The sequence below is a fragment of the Physcomitrium patens genome, chromosome 7 (genome assembly GCF_059467195.1).
Source record: "Physcomitrium patens ecotype Gransden chromosome 7, ASM5946719v1, whole genome shotgun sequence".
Taxonomy (NCBI): Eukaryota; Viridiplantae; Streptophyta; class Bryopsida; order Funariales; family Funariaceae; genus Physcomitrium; species Physcomitrium patens.
In genome coordinates this window covers 8,347,274-8,367,504 of record NC_143416.1, presented here as the reverse complement: position 1 = coordinate 8,367,504, position 20,231 = coordinate 8,347,274, and the positions used below count along the sequence as shown (strand labels likewise).

The following is a 20,231-nucleotide window of genomic DNA, read 5'->3' as shown; positions in this document are numbered from 1 at the left end:
GATTTCAAGGTAAAAATATATTTTGGATACAATAATGGTGTTAATTTTGCCAAAAAGGCATTAGTTTTTGAGATGTAGGCATTTTCAGCCTTGAAATCGGATTTAGGCTTAGGATCATTGTCGACCCTTGATCTTAGTTAGGAATTTTTGATTTGGATTTTGGAGATGTGTCCGCCACTTTTGGGCCTCTTTCTACTTGGTTAAGAGGGTTTGGATGGCGGAGCTCCCTCTCTCTTTCTCCCTTTTGTAAGGCAAAGCCCTGTCAAATTATTTCTAAGCTTTTAATTGAAGGAATTTTCTCCCACCTTATCACTGCCTCGATATTTTTCTTCTCAATCACTCAATTTTTTATTCTTTTGAAAATTATTCTATATACATCTTTTTCTAGTCACCAGCTTTCTAATGATACAAGCCACGAGTAAACTTCAATGTGGTTTGTATCATTGATAAACCTCAATGTGGTTTATTGGAATGAATGCACTCTTTTAAAAAAATCAATTTACCAATTTTTGAGCAATAATTTTTTTTGATGAATTTCTAGGTAAAAGGGATTTATTGCCTGAAAATTTTAGAACAACTAACTTGGAAAAAATATATCTTAGTGTTTACTAATGTTTTCCTATTGATTTTTTTTGAAAAAGAAGCTTTGCTAAGTTTAGTTTTAGGAACAATTAGATTTCTTAACTTTGAATCATTAGCCAATTTTTGTGGATCTTTAAGTAGATAGGTGTCTGCTACCTTGGTAGTTCAAGTCATCTTATTTTAAAAATTCATAACTTCAACGTCAAACCTTGGATCACTACGAGCTTTAGGCAATAAGAGCATGCTTAAGTCAAATCCAACCACAAAAAAATTCAAATCCATAAGACTTGTGGAGAATTTTTGGCAACTTTTTGAACAACAAGGATTTGCTGTCATCAACTCGACTCACTCGACATACTCAAGGTAAGTTTTTCTGCCCTGTTCACCTCTTAATCACACATTTTAGTGCATATATTGTTAGACTAAATCTTCATTCATCTTATTACCTCTAATTAATACTACTTAATTAAATCTTTTACCTTGTCTTGGTAATTATTTGTTAATTTTAACTTCCAAATATCTTCTCACCTTCAATTTTTAATCTTATATTATTTCAATCTTTACTCAACTTTCAACTTTAAATTTACCTTTTTATCTTCAAATTTTGACTTTTATGTTATTTTATTTTTACTTAATTTTTAACTTTGATTTTAATTTTTTTCTTCAATTTTTAACCTTTAGGTTATTTCATTTTTATTCAACTTTTAACCTTAATTTAAAACTTTTATTTTTTATCTCTAAATTTTAATTTTGATTATTATTTTATTTTTATCTTTTAATTTTTTTTCTTTTATCTTAGAAAAACTTACTGCATATTAATACTGAATTTTAATATTTGAAGCTAATTATTAAAGAATTTCCAACTCTGAATGAAGTTTTGCCATCAAAACTTCATCCATGGATAACTTCTTGGATATAACTCTAATTGGTATGATTGATAATAATTCGGAAAGCCCTAGACTAGCACTCTAGTGTGGTACCAATCATTATTATTATTTTTTTACTAACTTAAAAATTTCAGGGTTTAAGCTTAATCAAGTAAGTCTTGGGAGGCATTTAACTAAATAAATTGCAAGTGCTAAAAAATAAATCATAAAAATATGTAATTAAATTAGATGTATTATTTTGGATAAACTATGATAGTTATATCATTTTATTTTTATTTTTATTTTTCTTATCTATGATTTATATCTCTACATTAGTTAATATTGGACTCTAACCTAAGTTACAATTTAATTAAATTGGACCTAAGTGAGGGGAGAAAAAAACCACTCACATCTGGTATAGACAACAATAAGTCTTTGATATTTTCTCTTAATCTCCAATGAAATTCGCTTATCAACGCACCTTCTCTCCAATTTATATCACATATTAATTATCAAAAATCTAAGGCATATATTGATGCAGAATGTATTCTTTGTGGAAGGCTTTAAGTTTTAGTTGTTGAAGAACAAATCTTATCATGTTTACCAAATGCTTCTACAAATACTACCAAAAATGCTTCAAAATTGTGCAATATAGGAGAATTCTTTTCAAATAATGGAGCAAACCAAGATAAAGCTTGACTTGAGAGCAAGGTTCCAACTAAACCAACACGAGATGCTTCAGTAGAATATTGTTGAGGTTGAAGTAAGATTATTAGTTGTACTTGGTTTACAAATCCACAAAATTTTGAGTGGTATCATATTACGTGTTGTCCTATTTAGTAATGCACCACGCATTTGGCTGTAGAAGGTGAAATTATTTTTAAAAAATATCCAAAAAAAATCCTAATATGCTTCATTATGAAAAGAAGAATGTAATTTAAACTTTAATTCAAAAGTGATTAAATCCAATACAAAGTGCTCAAAAACACTCTTCTTAGTAATTTCAACCATACATAAATTCCAATTGCCTTATTACTTCAATAATTAGGCAATTTTTAACTTTCTTTACAAACCTTTATCCTAATCAATAAATTTTAGCAAACTATTGCTTGTGATCTAACCGTTCACTTAGAGCAAAATTTTACACACAAATTCGAATATAAGTCTTCTATGTGCTTGATAAGAATTCATTCCAATCCAATTTATATATTGTGAGAAAATGCCCAAAAATCACACTGATGTTACTTGGCTGGCAACTTGAAAGTTGATGCAAATGTTCCAGTAATGATTTCTCGTTCTTCAACTATTAACTTCAATTCAAAATTGATGTGTAGCTTGATCTTCAAGTCTTCCAATACTATGCTAAATTTCACCTTGATCTAACTAGTAGATCTTCAAATATTATAGAAATCCTACTTAACTCCAAATTGCCAACTTATAATATGTTCTTGTACCAAAACCTAAATATCTCTAAGTTGCACCATTGGATTATTATAACATTTTACATACACTTAGCAAATCTAATTATCCAAGTATTATCAAAATTTGAACTATAGATGTAACACCAATTTTACAAACTAACCAATAGTGCTAGCCCTAATTGCATTGCATAAATCCCAAGTTGCTAATACAATTCTTAACTTTAAATAAAAATTGCAAATTCCAAAAACATCCTATATAAGCCAACTTTGTGTCTTTGAAAGAAGTTCCAATCTAGCTCTGAAATTCCAATCTTTGATCTTTAAATCAAATCCTACTTTGCCCTATGTAGTCATTTTAGTGGCTAGAGGTCTAATTTTGATCCTATTTCACAAACGGTTGACTCTTGAATATCCATCTAATCTATCTTAAGGATTTTTTAGCCCAACTCTTCTTTCAACTTAATCTTAGTATCAATCATATTAATTATTTATCTCTTCCAACCATATTTTATTAATTTATGGTCTTTCTAAGGTAATAAAAGAATATCTATAGCTTAGAAGGTAAAAGTAATAATCAACCTTCAACCTATTAACTATTAAGATAAAAAAATAAACTAAGAGGCTTTTATAAAAGCCATATTTAGATACCTTGAATTATTATTGAACCAAGATAATTAGATATTAATTAAAAATCCAATTTTAATTATAATTTTACTATATAATTGTATTATAATATGATAGCAGGTACCATCAAATTTTTCTGAAAGGCTGATGTTTGGTTCTTTTGCTATTATTGTTGTTAGATCATTACCTTGAATGCATTCACTTCCTATATTTGTTGAAGCAAATATAGTCATTTGAGAATTTGAAACCTCTATTACCATTTGATGTGGTGGTTGAGGCACTTTAACTCCTTGACCATTATGTATAAAAAAAAATTATGAAAAATAAAGAATATTAAGAAAAGAACAATATTAATCTAAGGGAGGGTAATTTGCAACTTCTAAAATACTATGGTACTTCCAAAAAGAAGGATAATCCATGCTTTGTAAAAAAAGACCAAGCTTCTAATATTATTTTATGGTAGTCTTGACAAACTATTACGGATCGTATGTGAGAGAAGGATTTAAGATCAAGAAATAGAGTTAGTTTGACATTAAAATAATAACTGAATACAAGGCAAGAAAGTCCTCAGTAGACCACAAGAAGAGAGTTATCAAGATTGAGGATCTTCTTAGTCTTGACTCCTATATGTATTAGGTCCTAGGAAGCTTCTTGAAAATTTTTCATGAAGCTTGAAAACAAAGTAAGCCTAAGATCTTTCTTTAAGAACTTCCTAATTTATCTAAAGCCTCTTAGAATCTTCCAAGATTTCTTATGATCATCTAAAAGTTTCTTAGAATCTACTAGAACCTTCTAGAATCTTTTTAAGATCTATTAAAATCTTCTCGAATCTTCTTTAATTATATGTCTATGACAATATTTCTAAAACTTATCTTATGTTGCCGTCTATATCAATCTTTCATCTTATATCACATTGAAGCCACATCATATTGTAATTTTTATCTTTTGATCAATGCCTTACATCAAATAATATATTATTGTATTTGATATATAGATGCCATTTAATAATTCACCACAATAAAAGCCATAATTGAGTAATTTTCTTAAATTTTTGAGAGATTCTATAGAAAATATATTATATTTTTATATAATATTGAAGGCATGGGTGACATTTCATTATTCTTTTTAGTGAGTTACGGGATGATTTACAAGATTTGCTTCATGATCACTACTTTTTGTATTCAATATCCTACTTTATAAGGCCATTATATTTTCATTTGTTTCTATTAAATTTGTATACTTAGAAATAGTTTTAACCAATTTAGACTTGCAGATTGATATTTTATTGAAAGACACACTCAAGTTACCAAATTGCATTTCTTATAGCAATGCAAGGTAATTTTTATTTTTATTTATTTTATTTTATTTTTGTTTCAAGATAAACAAGATAATTTTAATCCACATTATCACTAATCTAACTCTTCTATGTATTTATTTCAATAGATTTATGCCATATCAACTAGATAAGATTGAATTATTTATATTTTCTTTAATCATTTAAAATATTCTTTCATTTGACCTTGTACAAACTTGATAGGATTTTAGCTCATTTTTTTCTATTATTGCTAGTATTTAATGTTTTTTTCTTAAATAAATGCCTCATGAATTTGGTCAAGTAGAAAAAAGTGTCTATATAATTTTTTTTTTAACATATTGAAATATTTATGCCTTAATAAGTTTCAAAAGTGAAGATAAAATTCTAAGACTATTCCACTTGGTCTAAGAGACTTGTCTTTGTGCATTGTAATGTCATGTTGTAACATGACTATATGGTAAAAATATAAACAAAAATAATATTATGATTTATATTCTATTATCTTGATTCAATTATAGTTCTAGATATTTAAACAAGGTTTTTATAAAAGCCTCTTAGTTTATTTTTTTATTTTAATAGCTAACAAGTTAAAGGTTGGTTAAAAAATTTACCTTCTAGATTATAAAAAACTCTTCTAGTACCTTAGAAAGGCCATAAATTAATAAAAATGAAGTAGATTAGATAAATATTTTTTTATAGTCAATTCTAAGATGAAGTTAAGGATAAGATTGTACTAAAATATTCCTAAGAAAGATTGGATTGATATCCAAGGGACAATCATTTGTGGATTGAGTTCAAAATCAGACCTCTAGCCACTAAAATGATTACTTAGGATAAAGTAGGGGAAATTTTGGAGATTGAAGATTTGAATCAAAAAATTGGCTTAAAGCTTATTTTAAAGTTTTAAAGCTTATTTTTATAGATTTTGAAATGATTTTTCAATCATTGTACAAAATTAGGATTTGTATTGATAATTTTGGATTTAGACAATAAAATTAGAGCTAGCACTTTCAATTGATTTATAAGATGTGTATAACATCTATAGTTTAAATTTTTTCAATGCGTAGTTCAATAGATGTGCTAATTGCATCTAAACTTTTGTATTATTTTAATAGTGTAATTGGAAGATATTCAATGATTAGCACAAGGAGGTATTAGAAGTTGGAAATTTAGAATCAAGTAGGATTTTGGTGATATCTAAAGTTCTACTTATTGCAACAAATAAAAATCTAGCATGATTTTAATAAACTAACACATCAAGCTATATACTAATTTGGAGATGAAATTAACAATTGGAGATAGAAAAATTATTGCTCAAACTTCATCATTAACTTTTAAGTTAGCGGCTAAAGAACACCAGTATGATTCTTTTGTATTTTTCTTATAATTTATAAGTTGGATTGGATTAAAAAAAATTTAGCATATAAAAAATGTATTATAATTACATATTAGTAAAATTTAAATTTTTAATATTTTACAAAAAAATTCATCAATTACATGGTTAGATCAAAAATTACAATTAAATAAATTGTATTGGATTCAAGCATAGCAATTATTGCCTAGAATTAGGGTTTAGAAAAAAAAATAGAAGTTATAAAAAAAAAAATAAGAAAATAATTAGGATTTGTATTCACTTGAAGTAATTAAGAAGAATATTTTTGCATTGGCTTTAAACCCTTTTTCGTTAGAATTCAAATTGCTTTGTTAATTAATTAGGATTTGTATTCACTAATACTATCCATTGCTAATGATGACTATCTACTTTTATAAAGCTTTCCATAAAATTTGGTATTGATGAATGATAGTATTCTTTAACTATAATAAATTTACTCATAAGAATTTATAAGTATCAAGATGTTTGTTATACTGGAGTGTTCTTTGTAGATTCTAAAAAAATCCTTTTAGCCTTCATTTCTCTATTATTTCCATTTCAATTTTCTTTAGAAATATTGGCCCTTGCATTTATGCTTCTAAATATCTTGTAGTTTGTTTATTTATCATATAAGTTCACCTTGGTTGTTTGTATTATTCAAGTCTATATAAAAAGCCATAACTATTATTGTAAGTTTTTATTTAGATTTTTTTTTTCTCTATCCTACGTTGATTGGATTTATAAATGCTAATATTCTTATGAAATTTAACATATCTCCTCAACTTATCAAAAAATAGTAGCTAATAATGAACGACTTAGATATATTGAATACATTCCTATACTTTTTGATCTTATTAATAATAGGCATTTATCATGTATGTGGATTGTTGTTTTCTTTTTTGTTTTAATATTATTTATCTCTATATTAGATAATGATCTAAATAGGTGGTATCACCTTAGATTTTATATTCTATTCTATAATAACTAATCTAATAAAAGAAAATATATAGATCCAATCTAATCTTTTTATTAACTTCTTTCCTACTTATTGTTGGCTTTCTCAATTATAGCAAATTGTATTGGATTCAAGGAATGGATCAGCAACTTGTAAGGTCATTGTGAATAAGAAAAAAAAAATTGTATTCATGTTTCAATATGATAAAACCTCGATTATTTGATTTATTTGAGTTATGTTCAATTAAATTTCAATCGCTAGCTAATACTTATTTGTAATCTTTTGATAATATTTCTAGAAATTCTATCTATAGTTCATATCATTTTGGCCCTAACTATGGGGCATAAATATTCTGCAATGCCAAATCACTGCTTGGAAGGTTTTACATTTTCACTAATTATGATCTATCAGATTAGACGTAATCTGCTTATAATACTAGGTGGTTGATTCTAAGAGCTATCTATATACATAGTCCTCTATTATTAATACTATTATCTTTTTAACAGTTATTATAAGCTATCATTACCTCTTATCTAAAAAAATCCTTCTATTTATCCATACTTTATTTTGAATTGCTAACAAATTTATTCTTTGTAGCTTATGTTCCTAAAAATATAAGATATCTAGTTTGGAGATATATGTTTTATGATAATTCCTTATTACATCTATTTTGGCTAATTCATTTAAGTCCTATATGTTTTGAGATAATATATAAAAAAAAAAATATATTTGAATTCGGATATGGAGGGAATATCAGATTATTCACTTACATGGTTTTGGATTGCTTAGAACATCAATGCTCAATATTGGTGTAGCTTTTAGGAGAGTTTGAGTTGAGTTGTCTTTGATTGCTTGTTTTGTCTGTTAATGGTGTAGTTAAAAAATCTCAAAAGGTAGTAGCAAGTTCAAAAGATCATTTTGAATATCTTGCTCTTTGACCCATTCATGGAAGATGGAGACAAGATGTGCTAATATTGCTCTTGTTGCTTGTCATAGGAACTTGGATGATGTCCTCAGTAATTATAGAGTTTCATTCAAATGCATCTTTGTAGCAAATTGGATTGACATTAATATGCTACTAGATCCTAATTTCAAAAAATTATTAGTAATCACACTTGTTTGTTTCTCCAATTAATTATGGATATTACTAAAAAAAGAAATCTCACAAGAATAAGCTTGATAAGTTTTTCATCTTCTATGTTGTTATATTATGAGAAAGGTTTTGTAACATTATTCATACAAATTACATAGAGTTATTTAAATTTAGTTTTTGATATTCTAAAGTTAAGTAATAATAATACAATCAAGTATCAAAGTACAAGCTACTTTGTTTGCTATCCTAATTCATTTAATACCAAACTAAAATATATTTGTGTTTAATAAAATATTATTTATTTTCCAATAATATATAACAACTCAACTACACGTAGTATATCATGTACAAAAATAAAGTCATTGATGAATACTATTTAATTTCAAATAAATAAAGTATTTTTTTAAATTTTACTATTCATGTATTTGGTGTAATGGTAAATATCATTTTGAAAAAGACAACTTTCCATTTGAATGGTCTTTAATATAAAAAGGTGTAGATTTTTTTAATGTTTGACTTACCACATTTATGGGAAGGGGTTGAAGCCACCATTAAATCAACCCCATCCTACATCTTCTATTTGTATTGATCCAAGTGTGCAACCCAAGGTCAATTGGTTGCTATCATGTACAGTGTTTGTGAACCTCAGCTTTGCTATACAATGCACTGTTCCTTTAAATCAACCCCATCCTACATCTTCCAATTGTATTGTTTCAAGTGTGCAACCCAAGTTCAATTGGTTGCTATCACGTAAAGAGTTTGTGAACCTCAGCTTTGTTGTACAATGCAATGTTCTGCTTGATCTATAATACCATCCATGTTTCATTTCAAACTATGGTTTGTCTTGGAACCAATTAATTGCCTGATTCGTATAGTGTGCTTCTTTGGACTTGCAGTGAGGACTAGGTACTGTACTCAAGGAATACATGCTAATTAGGTGATGTCGCCCTCCCACCTGCTGGCCCAGTTGGTTCTCCTGCGCTCCCTCCCTCCGTTCTCAGGCGTTCCCAAAAATCCGATCAGCGATTGACATTGGATCTGAGCGGTAGCTACACAGACGGCCCACAATGGCGGAGCCAGTCGATTGACTTGGGAGGTTTACCAGACTGGACACAGTTCTTCGAGGAGGCTGGACACCAAGAGTGCAGAGCCGCTACGTTGCCTCATCACCGCCTTACTCATCTTTTTCATTCTACACTATTCTGTCCCTTTCTGCACATCTGCTTCACTGCCGCACTGGTACTCGCTTATCCACGTCTTCAATCGCCCTTCGCTTCCTCCCTCCGCTCCGCTCCTCTCTCTCTCTCTCTCTCTCTCTCTCTCTCTCTGCTTGTGCTGTGCGTTGCGTTGCGTCTTGATTGCCATGGCAATGGCACTGGCATTGCCACTGGCAGGCTCATCCTCGTTGCGCTCCTGCGGCTCTCGAGCAGCCGCTCTGCCTCCCGCTTGCAACCGTTCACCTTCGTCGACATTCTGTAAGTATCCCCTCCTCTCCTCCTCCTCTGTTCCTCATCCTCCAATGCAATCCATCGAATTCTCCTTTACCTCATCCATTCCTTTCCTTTCCTTTGATGCAGTTTCTCCCCTGCCTCGCTATCATACCCTCCTCCCCGCCCTTGCATTGCCACCGCTGCATCACCACCGGAAGTGCAATGTCACCACCACTGCCCTTGTACGTCTTCCTACCATCATCTTAATTGCTTCCTTCTTTTTTCTTTTGCCTTCCGTGTCACCCCTTTGGAGGTGCGGTTGTGACCACAGCTTGAATTATGCTTCTTACAGTTTGGAAAAAGCAAAGCAACGCCCAAAACTACTCGGGCCACCGTAATCCCCGACCCTGACTACCGGATCCCTATAATTCTTCTGGGTATGCATGTTTTCCACGTATTTCTTCATCTTTTCTCGACACCAATGTCCACCTATTTGAGTTAAGTATCTGGTAGTGAAGCTGCTATGAAGCATGTCGTTGAGGACATCATTTTTCTACGCGCTGTTCGAGGGTACAAAGGCCTAAATTATTATCCCACTCTGTCCGAGCATATTCTCCTTTGATCTTCCAACACGACTTTTCTCAAAAAAAATATTCTGGCCCTTTTCCTCTAGATCTAATAGCTGACTGCGAATATACACATTCTTATGCTGAATTGCGTAGGAACGGCTGGAGCACTGCTCTACCAAGACAATTTGCTTCCTGCAGCTCCAATTGGCCTTCTGGGCTTGCTCCTCTTAGTCCAGGTGTTGGTTCTTACCACGTCAAAATCACTTGAAACTAAACTGGATGAGATTATTCTTTTACCTAGCTTGGCATTGGCTGTGTCATAAAAGTCACTTCACTAATATAATGCATTCTCGAGTTTCATGATCTTGACAGACTACCAGAGTGAGGTTCGTCTTTGACGATGAAGGTTTGGTAAGTGCTTCATACTCATAAATACCTATTTTTTGGCGCAGTTGGGGTTTCTTTCTTTCTCGCTTCCCTCGTTGTAGTGGACCTTTGTTGAGTTCACAACCAGCAACTCATTTTTTTGAAATCTGAAAGTCCATAAAGTATTATCTTCACTCAACATAGTTAGAACTGGTATAGCGACGTTAAGTATTGGAACACATTATATCAAACTTGTGAAAAGTACTTATTGCTATTGTCAACATGTATATGTACATACGAAAACGCACCAATGAGTGCTCACTCAAAGACAGACTGCTCATTAAAATTCACGCATAGACATCATGAACTTAAAATCAATAGACTTTTAGGGTAAAAGGAAACGAAAATCGGTTGAGAAGGTCGGAAGTTTTTAACTTGGAGCACCACTTTCGAAAGAGCGGATTCTGTTTGAGGCAAAGCACTTCTTATTCTTCTCCCTCCCACTCGCATTCTAGCTCATAATGCACGCATCAGGATTTGTACCTCTAAGAGCTCTCATGGGGAACTTTTTCGATCATGTGCAGGAAGTGAAGGTTGGAAAGGAACTGGATGAATCGGGTGAGAATGTCTTCGTTGGAGGCAAGAATAGGTGGAGGTGAGTTCATGTCTGCCTTGTGATATTGTGCATATGCCTAGGACTCCAATTTTTTTCAATGGAATTTGAACTCGGGTTATTTAAGAATTGCTGGACACTCCTTGAAACTTCTAGAGTGCGTATAGTACTTTATTTTGTTATGTTCATTAAATGTTGTTGAAAATCATTCTGTCAGCTATTCATCCTTTGTGAACTGGGAGCTGTGGTGGCCAATCTTCCCCGTACTTGTTTACTTCAAGGAGACTCAGACAAAACCAGAAGGCCAGATTCACTTCTTCCCAGTTATCTTCGTAAGTAATTCCGTGGAAATTTTGTTTGATCTTTGCTGGCGTAATATTCCGCAGTAAGGAAATTTATGAAATAACTAATGTTCTCGATAATTTGCCTATTCAATTCTTGGAAGTTTTAGTACACCATAAAAATTCCAAATCTTGCACATCACTCAAATGCACACACTCTCGTTAACTTTGCACCAACTATTAGCACATTCCACTTTATGATTTGCATATGTTGGTTTTTTGCACCGTGCAGAATGGAAACCAGCTATATGATGTGATGGTGGAGCGCGCTGGCCCCTCCAAGACTAGCGGTCCTAAAGAGTAGCTTGAGGAATATGTATAAAATTGTATGCAGATCTTGGTTATTTCAATCTACATTTTCGGTTCACGCAATGTGGTTTCGGAATGCATCTTCTAGTGATTGAAGTGCTATTGTTACTATTGTATTTTTATTTATTTGATTTCACCAAGTATTGTAATATTTAAACATAAATAAAAATAAAATCTAGTAATTGTCACAAATCATTTATTGTACACATATGTTGTATAAATTTAATTAGCATCCAATAAACCCTCAACTTTAGTGACTAGCATTAAGAAACTCTTACTTTTCAACATAGCTGGCTAGTTGCACAAGAACAAGACACAAAACTTTTCTAACACCTAAAGTTTTGGAATATGTTGTTTTGATATCTACAATCAATCATTTTTGATAAAGTTGTAATTCCACTAATTATTACCTACAACAACTTTATGACTTTTCACATATGATATTGTAACCGTAAGTCAAAGAAAGTTTTTTTTAATATCACTTACTGTTGATTTTTACGTATGTCTGATTATTCCACTTATTTATGTTAATGCAAGTATTATTATAAATGAAGTCTCAAAATCAGTCACACTGCTTTGTGACTTTTTCAATTCTCATTAGAAAATTTTCCTTTTTATTCTTCATATATGAGACGGCAGGTGCTTGGAGGAGGAGGAGATGACTTCGTGTCGTGACGTAAAATGCGATGTACCCATAAAGTGGGATTCCACCAAAAGACTGCTACGGAAGGGTGGGTGGCCATTAATATCTCTATCAATCAATCACCTTCCCCTTCCATCGTGTGTTCAGTTGACTGCGGTTGAAGGGTGAGGGTGGCAACTGGCCCAGAGCAGGCCCTGCTCATTGCCGACCCCTTCGAGTATTACCCCTCACTTGGACACTCCATTCCACGTAGTAGCTTGGAGTAGGAGGAGCAGGAGGAGGAGGAAGAGGAAGAGGTGGAGAAGAAGCAGAATCGTTCGCAGCAGCGCCATCACCTGCACCTCGTAAGTGTTGTTGTGGCGGCCTATTCTCATCATCCAAAGTTCGTTCTTGCTAGATATTTGTCTGTCTATGTCCTTTCGAGTCTGAGTAGACGGAACAGTCACTCAATAGTAGGTAGACTTTGCTCCCAGTTTAGAATATCATTTTCGTCTAAAATTAATGACTGCTCTAATTTTGTTTGATAAGTGATGAGACATGACTTTTACTTAAGTGGGAACTGTTACTTGAGCTCGGTTCAGCAAAGGTGACATCCTAAGTTACTTTTTTACATTGCTGGAACTATTGCTTGGTGTCCTCTCTTCACAGGAGTTGTCAATGACCTCTGTACTTTCATTACCATTGGGTACTCTCGGATTGTAAAATGAATCTGTTGATTTGCTTCCAAATTCGGGCACATAGACGTAAAATATGAATAGGCTGAAATATTTCTTATGGTTTTCTCGTGCAATATTTCATTCGGAAACTCTAGTCATTCACATGTAGAATCTGCGAGCGTTCTCTGGCTATGCCTCCTCAAGTAAAACGATGTCCTGGATGAAATTGCAGTCTGAAAGTAGTTCAACAAGCTGTTACGATCGTGCTCCGCACAACATAGATAGTAAGGAGATCATGGCTTTTAGACATCAAAACTGGCAGTGGTGAGCATATACTTTCTCATTGAACTATTTTCCTCCTTGAACCTATAAAATTCCTCTGACGTCTTTGAAAACTCACCTCAATTGGTCCGATCGTTGATGCTTCTTGCTGTCACCTAAATTTGACTACATTGAATATGACTTGTTGAGGAGACGGATTGTGGATCATGAAAGTATCTGATTAAGGGCGTTCACAGAATTGGTCAAATGGAATTCGTTTCTTGCAGTTAACTCATATCCCAAATGCTCATGGTCATCCATTGCGTTGTGTGGACAGGTTTGGACACAAGATTGATGTTGATTGCTAATCATATCGTCAGAGACAGTAACTGTTGCTGAAATTTATGTTCCTATTCATCTTAGCGATATATTTTTATTCCTAGGTCTTGAAACCCATGTCTCTCAGAGAGACGTGAAGGAGATTGTTTCGAGATGACGACATACCCGACTGGACCTCCTACATGTGGGAGCTCCGAAGACCCAACGTGCAAGGTCTTGATTACATCAATGTCACAGAGAGGCCTTTGGCAGTGTTTAGTTTCTGGTTTCTGGTGGTGGTTGCTGTGGCAATTTTCCATATTTACAGGGCATGGCACGTAAGAAAGCATCCATGCAGCCCTGTCACTCTGTCGGAGACTAGCTCCAGCAAATCGGCAAGGAGTCAGAACACGTATCAAGATTGCAGTGGTGGAAATGGCGTGGCGGAATCAGCAGCAGCTGAATCCGTGATTGAAGTGGAAGAAAGTGAGGGAGGTTCAAATGTGCAATTCGATGGCTACCGAAAAGTGATAGGAGGGGAAATATGCTGGTGCTTGTTGATTCTGGGACCCTTGCAGTGGATTTGTCTTTACATCGTCGTGCTGCTGGATGCGTACTACTCATGTCAACTGACCGGCATTAACAATCTCTGCTTTTATGGAACCTACTTCATCTTTGGGTCGTACGACCGCAACGGCTCGGTGAGATATGGTTTGTCTTGCATGAACTTAATGTTTTATGCCCTCTTTCATTCATGTCTAACGTATTCGTTTCTGATCAGGTATTTTTCACTCTTTGGTGCTTGTCAGCGATATGGTTTACGGTGTTGGTTGTGTACAAACGAGAGATGCATAACTGGTTCAGATTGCCGTGTGCTCTAGCTAGTGCACATGTAGTACAGGTCTGGGCCAAGGGTCAACAGCAGATCCTATCCGTCAAAGTCCTCAGCCTTGTCCATATTGTGCGCAAAGTGAAGGTTAGTGGTTACAATCTAACCTAACATTAATCATCACATGTACAATTAGTCCGCTTCTTCAATGTGGACCGACCTCGCTAATTATTATTTGATGAACTCCTCTTTCTAATAAGGTGGCACTAAATTGTCAATGCCTGCAGGATACGTTGTCTAGACATGAACGGCTGGATCACACAGAGACGGTTGCTGTGACGAGGACAGAGATGGGCACGCTCCACTTCCTTTCCAAAGGGCAGAGGCATCTGATTTCTGAGGACGGCACTCTTCACTTGGCGCACTTTGATGGAGGTCATACGTTTCGAGATTTTCACAAAGTCAGTAATTTCGTCTTTCAGCTCTACAATTCAAACATCAAATTAGGTTGGGAACACATTAAGCTAGAGTAATTCTTGGGAATGCTAGAGGAGCCATTTTGACTTGACATTGGTTCAGGTGGCGGAGGGATTGTCCAGACAGGAAGCGCGTGCGAGGTATGACAAAATCGGACCCAACGAAATGCCATACAGGCCAGAGGCAATATGGGTGTCCATTGCGGAGGAGATGTTCACATTGTTTAAGGTGTACCAGTTTCTCATCTATTCCATCTGGCTTTGGCTCTCCTACCTTTTTGTTGGGGCCCTTCTCTTATCTATTGTGCTGGTTGCTGCACTCATCACCACTGCTAATCGTCGGCGAGCCCAATTTGCTATTGCCAAGGTGTGTGGTCCAGTAACGCTTCTCATGCCACAAATTGTTTTTAGAATTCTTTTAAAATCTGAGCACCACAATGGAAGGTGGGTATTAAGGAGCACCACAGTTAGTTTCCTCCCAGCTTCTCGTGCCCAAGTCCGTGCCAGTTCCGAGTGCATGGAGTTTTGATTTTCTAGCACTTTCGATTCAGTCAGCCACTACTTGTATCAAAGTCCTGACTTAGCCGAGGGCTCTACTTCTGGTTTAACATATAATTATCAAGTCTGCCGGTTCTACTTTAAAATAGTTTCTTGGTGAACGCAGCTCACAGAATATGAAAGCAATGTGGAAGTCAAGAGAGATGGAAATTGGACGAATATTGATTTTCTCAACCTAATCCCAGGTGACGTTGTCAAAGTGTACAGCAATTGGTCCCTACCTTGTGATCTTCTAATAATAAAAGGTACTCTTTTTTGACCCAATCTGAATTGAGGATGGACTACCATCTTACAAACTTATTTCTGTGAGCATTCACAGCAGAAGGTGTTCTGGTAAGCGGAAACAAAACTTGCTTTCGCCCAAGTGTGCCTTTATTTCTCGATTGAAAAGGAGAAGCAATGATGGTGGTTTATGCGCAGGAGTGTGTGTGTGCAATGAGAGCAACCTAACGGGAGAGGCAATACCGGTGCACAAGTACAGTTCTCCGGAGAATGACTCCGTTTATGAGGCGGACAGTCCTGGGGGAGCGCACCACACCTTGTTTTCGGGCACGCAGGTGCTGCAGGCAGGAGCAGGAGACGGATCCACGGAAGCACTGGGTATTGTTACAGCGACAGGCACGTTACTAAACCTCGGCAGGGGAAGCTTCATGTTTAGTTGTTGCTGTGATATTTATTGTCACTTCCACGAGATGAAATTATTTTATCTGTTTTTGAAACGATGTAAGTGGTATTTTCAGGAATGAGCACATCCAAAGGAAGATTGCTAAGCATGATCCTCTTTCCTGAGCAAATGGTGTTCAAGTATGACGAAGAGCTACCGATAGTAGTGGGACTACTCTTGTGTTATGCAGCTGTTTGCTTTGCCATGTCTCTCATCTTCCAGGTCTGTACTATTCGATATAGAATTTTTACCTATGCTTTTTTTTCTGTAAATGCGATGCAACATTTAGCTGGCAGACCAACTCGTAAATTACCCTTTGCAGTACCGGAACGGACAACAAAGCACCTGGATTACCAAATGGAGTTACTGCATCGCCATTATCAGTCAGATTATGTCACCGTTGCTTCCTGTTTCCCTTGAGATTGGACAAATCTATGCATCTGAGCGCCTCAAGGTAAGTGTGCAGCATGCATTCAGTTTATACCATTGTTATACCCTGCACTTCAAACGTTGATGTGAAATCTGATGGTGGTGCCTTGCCAAATTTTGGTTTGGTTGGAATTTATACGGGTTCTTGTCGAAATAACTTACTCTGATGTGCGTGGATGATTGCGTAGAACCTTGGCATATTCTGCCTCAATGCGAAAAGAATTGCAACTGCTGGAAAGATACGGGTATTCTGTTTTGATAAAACAGGGACACTCACCAACGGCGGGTTGGATTTTATTGGTCTTCGAGGGGTCGAGAATTCGCAGTTCTGCCCCACCCAATCCCCTTTGAAACACGATCTCATCCCCAATATCCTATTGCAAGGTCTTGCCACTTGCCACGCCGTCACTAAATTTGGCGCTCAGTTTGTGGGTAATGAAGTCGAGGTAATGTCACTGCAAAGATGCTCACGAAGAGTTTGCGTGGACTCTCCCATATCAAGGATACTTCGAAAAGCTGCTTATTTCATGAGGAATCGTAATGCAGGTAAAAATGTTTTCGTCCGTAGGTTGGGACCTTGCTGAGGGGGTTACTACTGCGCAGCCATATCCCACTGTTTTCAACCGGTGCACTGGGGATGCAATCACTATTTTGAGGCGGAATGAGTTTCAGCATCCTCGTGCAACCATGAGTGTAGTAATTCGAGACAACACTGGTGAGCTTCATGTGTACTGCAAGGTAATCCTGAATATTTGGCAAAAGTTTCTCAATTGAAGGAGACGATTATCCATTACTTCATTTATTTCTTGAGGGAGGACTCTCTCACATATTGATGTGTCCATTTAATTCACGATAACTAGTGTACATGACCCTTTCTGCAGGGGTCTTTCGAAAAAATTCAGGAAGTGAGTAGTGTTGCGAGTTTACCAGTGGACTACATTCAGACTGCCAAGAATCATGCTCTCAATGGCTGCTATGTGTTAGGTCTCAGTCACAAGTATGTGCTGTCCGCAATTTGAATGACAAATTGAGAAATCGGTGTAGTTTTTTGATGAATTTCATGAAATGCCCTTGCCTGTATGTAGCCTCTCCGTGCAGTCACTAATACATGGAGGAGCTGTGGCACTTGTATCCTTTTGTGAAGACATACTTTTAGAGATTTTTGGTTGTGCATTATGTCGTGCTTAGTCGGGCAGATCATGATCCGTAGTGAGCACTTTCTAGCTGGATAAATCAGTCGATCGATTCATGTGTTCAAGGAGCTTAGGCAAGGATTTTACCGTGGATTCGGTGAACGCTCTCACTCGTGATGATCTGGAGGCCGACCTTAATTTCATCGCCCTTCTTCTCTTTCGAAATGAGCTTAAATCAGACAGTCATACTGCAATTTTGGATCTGCGTGATGGTAAGGTGTGCAAATAACATTGCTACCTGATTGATTTGTACCAACTGTTAAAAAACTACTTATTTATCACCATTATTTATCACCTCACAGTTTGCCTGCGAGTGACCATAGTACCTGGTGATGTCTGTTTCGAAGGTTCGACCAGTGATGGTCACTGGTGACAATGCACAATGTGGACTCTACATCGCGAAGGAGTGTGCAATGGTTGCGGAAAATGTTCAAGTCTTGTGAGCTGAGGTCAACGACGAAGGCAGGTATGGTCTTGTTCACCAACCTAAAGGTGAGGAGGAAAAGGAAACTAGCAGCCCCAAATGAAGAACAGTTCTCAAAGTTGGATTGACTTTGGTTTTGGTTTCAAGTTCATCACTCAACTCGTTTTGATGCAGTCTGCAATGGCAACCTATGGCGACAATTTCTTCCAGAAGTAGCCAGGCTCTATCCACGACAGACATGGTTAGAGTGCATCAGAAAGGCCTGGAGGCCGGACTGACAGAGTTGGCTGTAACAGGGAAGGCATTCAATGATCTATGCAGGTTGGGGAGAATGCAAGAGCTGCTTTTGTATACCCGGATCTTTTCTCGATTCACTCCTGCGGATAAGGTACAATCACTTTCATAGAGGGAATGGGGTTTTTTAGAATTCAATGTGTCCATCTTCAGTGTTGCAACTAACTGGGACCTGATGAGACTGAGCAGGTGAAAGTAGTGAGCATGTGCGGAGATGGTGGAAACGATTGTGGTGCTCTGCGTTGTGCTCATGCTGGACTTGCCCTTAGTGAAGCGGAGGCGTCAGTGGTGTCTCCCTTCACCTCCAAAGCCAAGACTGTAAGTGAGTCCACGTCAGGGTTCCCGCTCGTGTGCGGTTGATCTGAGTGTAAATGGACATCACTTGATACTAATGTGTTGATTCAAAACTAAACAACCACAACAATGCGTACTTAATTTTTTGTAGATTACTTCTGCGGTTGAACTGGTGCGCGAAGGTCGAGCAGATTTGCATACTTCATTCGCGTGTTATAAGTTCCTCATTATTTACGGCTTGAGTTTCTCCATCCTCAAGCTGTCCTTCAACTGGTACTTTCATATCCCTAACCTTAGACTTGGAAGCTGAGATGGGAGTATTCTGAAGCTTATAACACTGCACTATTGCATTTAAAATGCAGCCTATACATTAATATTCAGAAGTCATACAGGAATGGGATTATCGCATGCACAATGGACTACATCTTCATTGACGGTGTGGCAGTGCTGGCCTTGGGTTACACTATGAACCTCAGCAACCCTAGGACGTGCTTATCGAAGGTGTAAGATTTGGACCTTTTAAATTCCGTGTTGATGGGTACGCTAGAGCTGATTATTGAACCTCATCCCTGTTAAGGAGAAAACGTTGAAATTCAATATCTGTTTTCCGAAAATGATCTCTTTCCACCGCTTGGAATTAGTCAATGAGCAGTTAATCTTGTGAAGCTATGTTGATAAATCCCTGGGTGAGGATTGCAGGATCGGCCGACCTCTAGCCTACTGGTGGCGCAAAATGTGGCATCTGTACTAGGCCTGTGGATCATCAACTTGTTGTTCGTCCTGGGTGCCCTCCCCTTCATGTCTGTCCAAAGTGACTACGTGAAGTGGCCTGCCCGGTGAGCACCAGCCTTGTTAACTACTACTCAAATTTATTAATGCTTAACGCACCACGGAATGTATCCACTGTATAACATCCTGTGCCTTACTTTGGCTTACATCGATTGAGCGTGCAGATTATCTAAACGGAATGCGTGGTGGGAGCTAGGAGATAATTGGGAAACGACTGTTACTTTCTTTACAATCTATTTCCAATTCATCACTTCATCGGTTGTTTTCACTTTTGGATCGACATTCCGTCAGCCAGTTTTCCGAAACTATCTTCTCATGGTAGGTGCTCCTTGTGAGTGTGGAACTGGACTGCAACGTGAGAAAGATGAGCTTCCGTCGGGGTGTGATATGACGCATATCAGACATGAGTATGGATTCGTTTTATAATCAATGAATGGGTCGTAACGTGGTGTGGACAGGTTTCATGGTTGTGCATCTACGTGACAATGTCACTGGTACTGTTGCTTCCGCATTTATCCTTCACGCATCTCTGGCAAGTGGACAGGGA

The 20,231-nt window shown here is 36.1% G+C and overlaps 2 protein-coding genes across 13 annotated transcripts; both read left to right on the top strand.

The window, feature by feature from the left end:
• The first annotated feature begins 9,489 nt into the window (after positions 1–9,489).
• On the top strand, positions 9,490–11,919 carry LOC112284797 (uncharacterized). Its single transcript, XM_024525045.3, has 8 exons — positions 9,490–9,703; positions 9,806–9,900; positions 10,011–10,095; positions 10,381–10,463; positions 10,600–10,638; positions 11,178–11,248; positions 11,424–11,538; positions 11,780–11,919. The coding sequence occupies exons 1-8, from the start codon at positions 9,592–9,594 to the stop codon at positions 11,849–11,851; spliced, it is 672 nt and encodes a 223-aa protein (XP_024380813.1). The 5' UTR covers positions 9,490–9,591; the 3' UTR covers positions 11,852–11,919.
• A 782-nt stretch (positions 11,920–12,701) lies between these two features.
• Positions 12,702–20,072, top strand: LOC112284796 (uncharacterized). Of its 12 annotated transcripts, none has more exons than XM_090251881.1 (21): positions 12,702–12,843; positions 13,388–13,479; positions 13,860–14,435; positions 14,516–14,710; positions 14,851–15,024; positions 15,143–15,406; positions 15,704–15,842; positions 16,018–16,215; positions 16,338–16,483; positions 16,584–16,715; positions 16,879–17,136; positions 17,237–17,428; positions 17,572–17,687; positions 17,950–18,100; positions 18,231–18,349; positions 18,482–18,695; positions 18,791–18,919; positions 19,047–19,168; positions 19,288–19,396; positions 19,595–19,731; positions 19,849–20,072. In XM_090251881.1, exons 3-15 carry the CDS (start codon positions 13,938–13,940, stop codon positions 18,324–18,326), a joined length of 2,559 nt encoding a protein of 852 aa, XP_090108007.1. In that variant the 5' UTR covers positions 12,702–12,843; positions 13,388–13,479; positions 13,860–13,937; the 3' UTR covers positions 18,327–18,349; positions 18,482–18,695; positions 18,791–18,919; positions 19,047–19,168; positions 19,288–19,396; positions 19,595–19,731; positions 19,849–20,072. The 12 variants fall into 12 exon arrangements, with proteins under 12 accessions (XP_090108007.1, XP_024380806.1, XP_024380805.1 ...); XM_024525038.3 differs by having other exon boundaries at positions 13,754–14,435; positions 15,704–15,782; XM_024525037.3 differs by having other exon boundaries at positions 13,754–14,435; positions 18,604–18,695.
• The last annotated feature ends 159 nt before the right edge of the window (positions 20,073–20,231 follow it).

Coding starts and splice junctions, on each gene's coding strand:
- LOC112284796 (XM_090251881.1), top strand. CDS start 13,938: ATGTGGGAGCTCCGAAGACCCAACGTGCAAGGTCTTGATTACATCAAT. Junction 14,436..14,515: donor CGTACGACCGCAACGGCTCG/GTGAGATATGGT, acceptor GTTTCTGATCAG/GTATTTTTCACTCTTTGGTG. Junction 17,429..17,571: donor AGCTTCATGTGTACTGCAAG/GTAATCCTGAAT, acceptor CCCTTTCTGCAG/GGGTCTTTCGAAAAAATTCA.
- LOC112284797 (XM_024525045.3), top strand. CDS start 9,592: ATGGCAATGGCACTGGCATTGCCACTGGCAGGCTCATCCTCGTTGCGC. Junction 9,704..9,805: donor TTCACCTTCGTCGACATTCT/GTAAGTATCCCC, acceptor CCTTTGATGCAG/TTTCTCCCCTGCCTCGCTAT. Junction 10,096..10,380: donor GATCCCTATAATTCTTCTGG/GTATGCATGTTT, acceptor TGAATTGCGTAG/GAACGGCTGGAGCACTGCTC.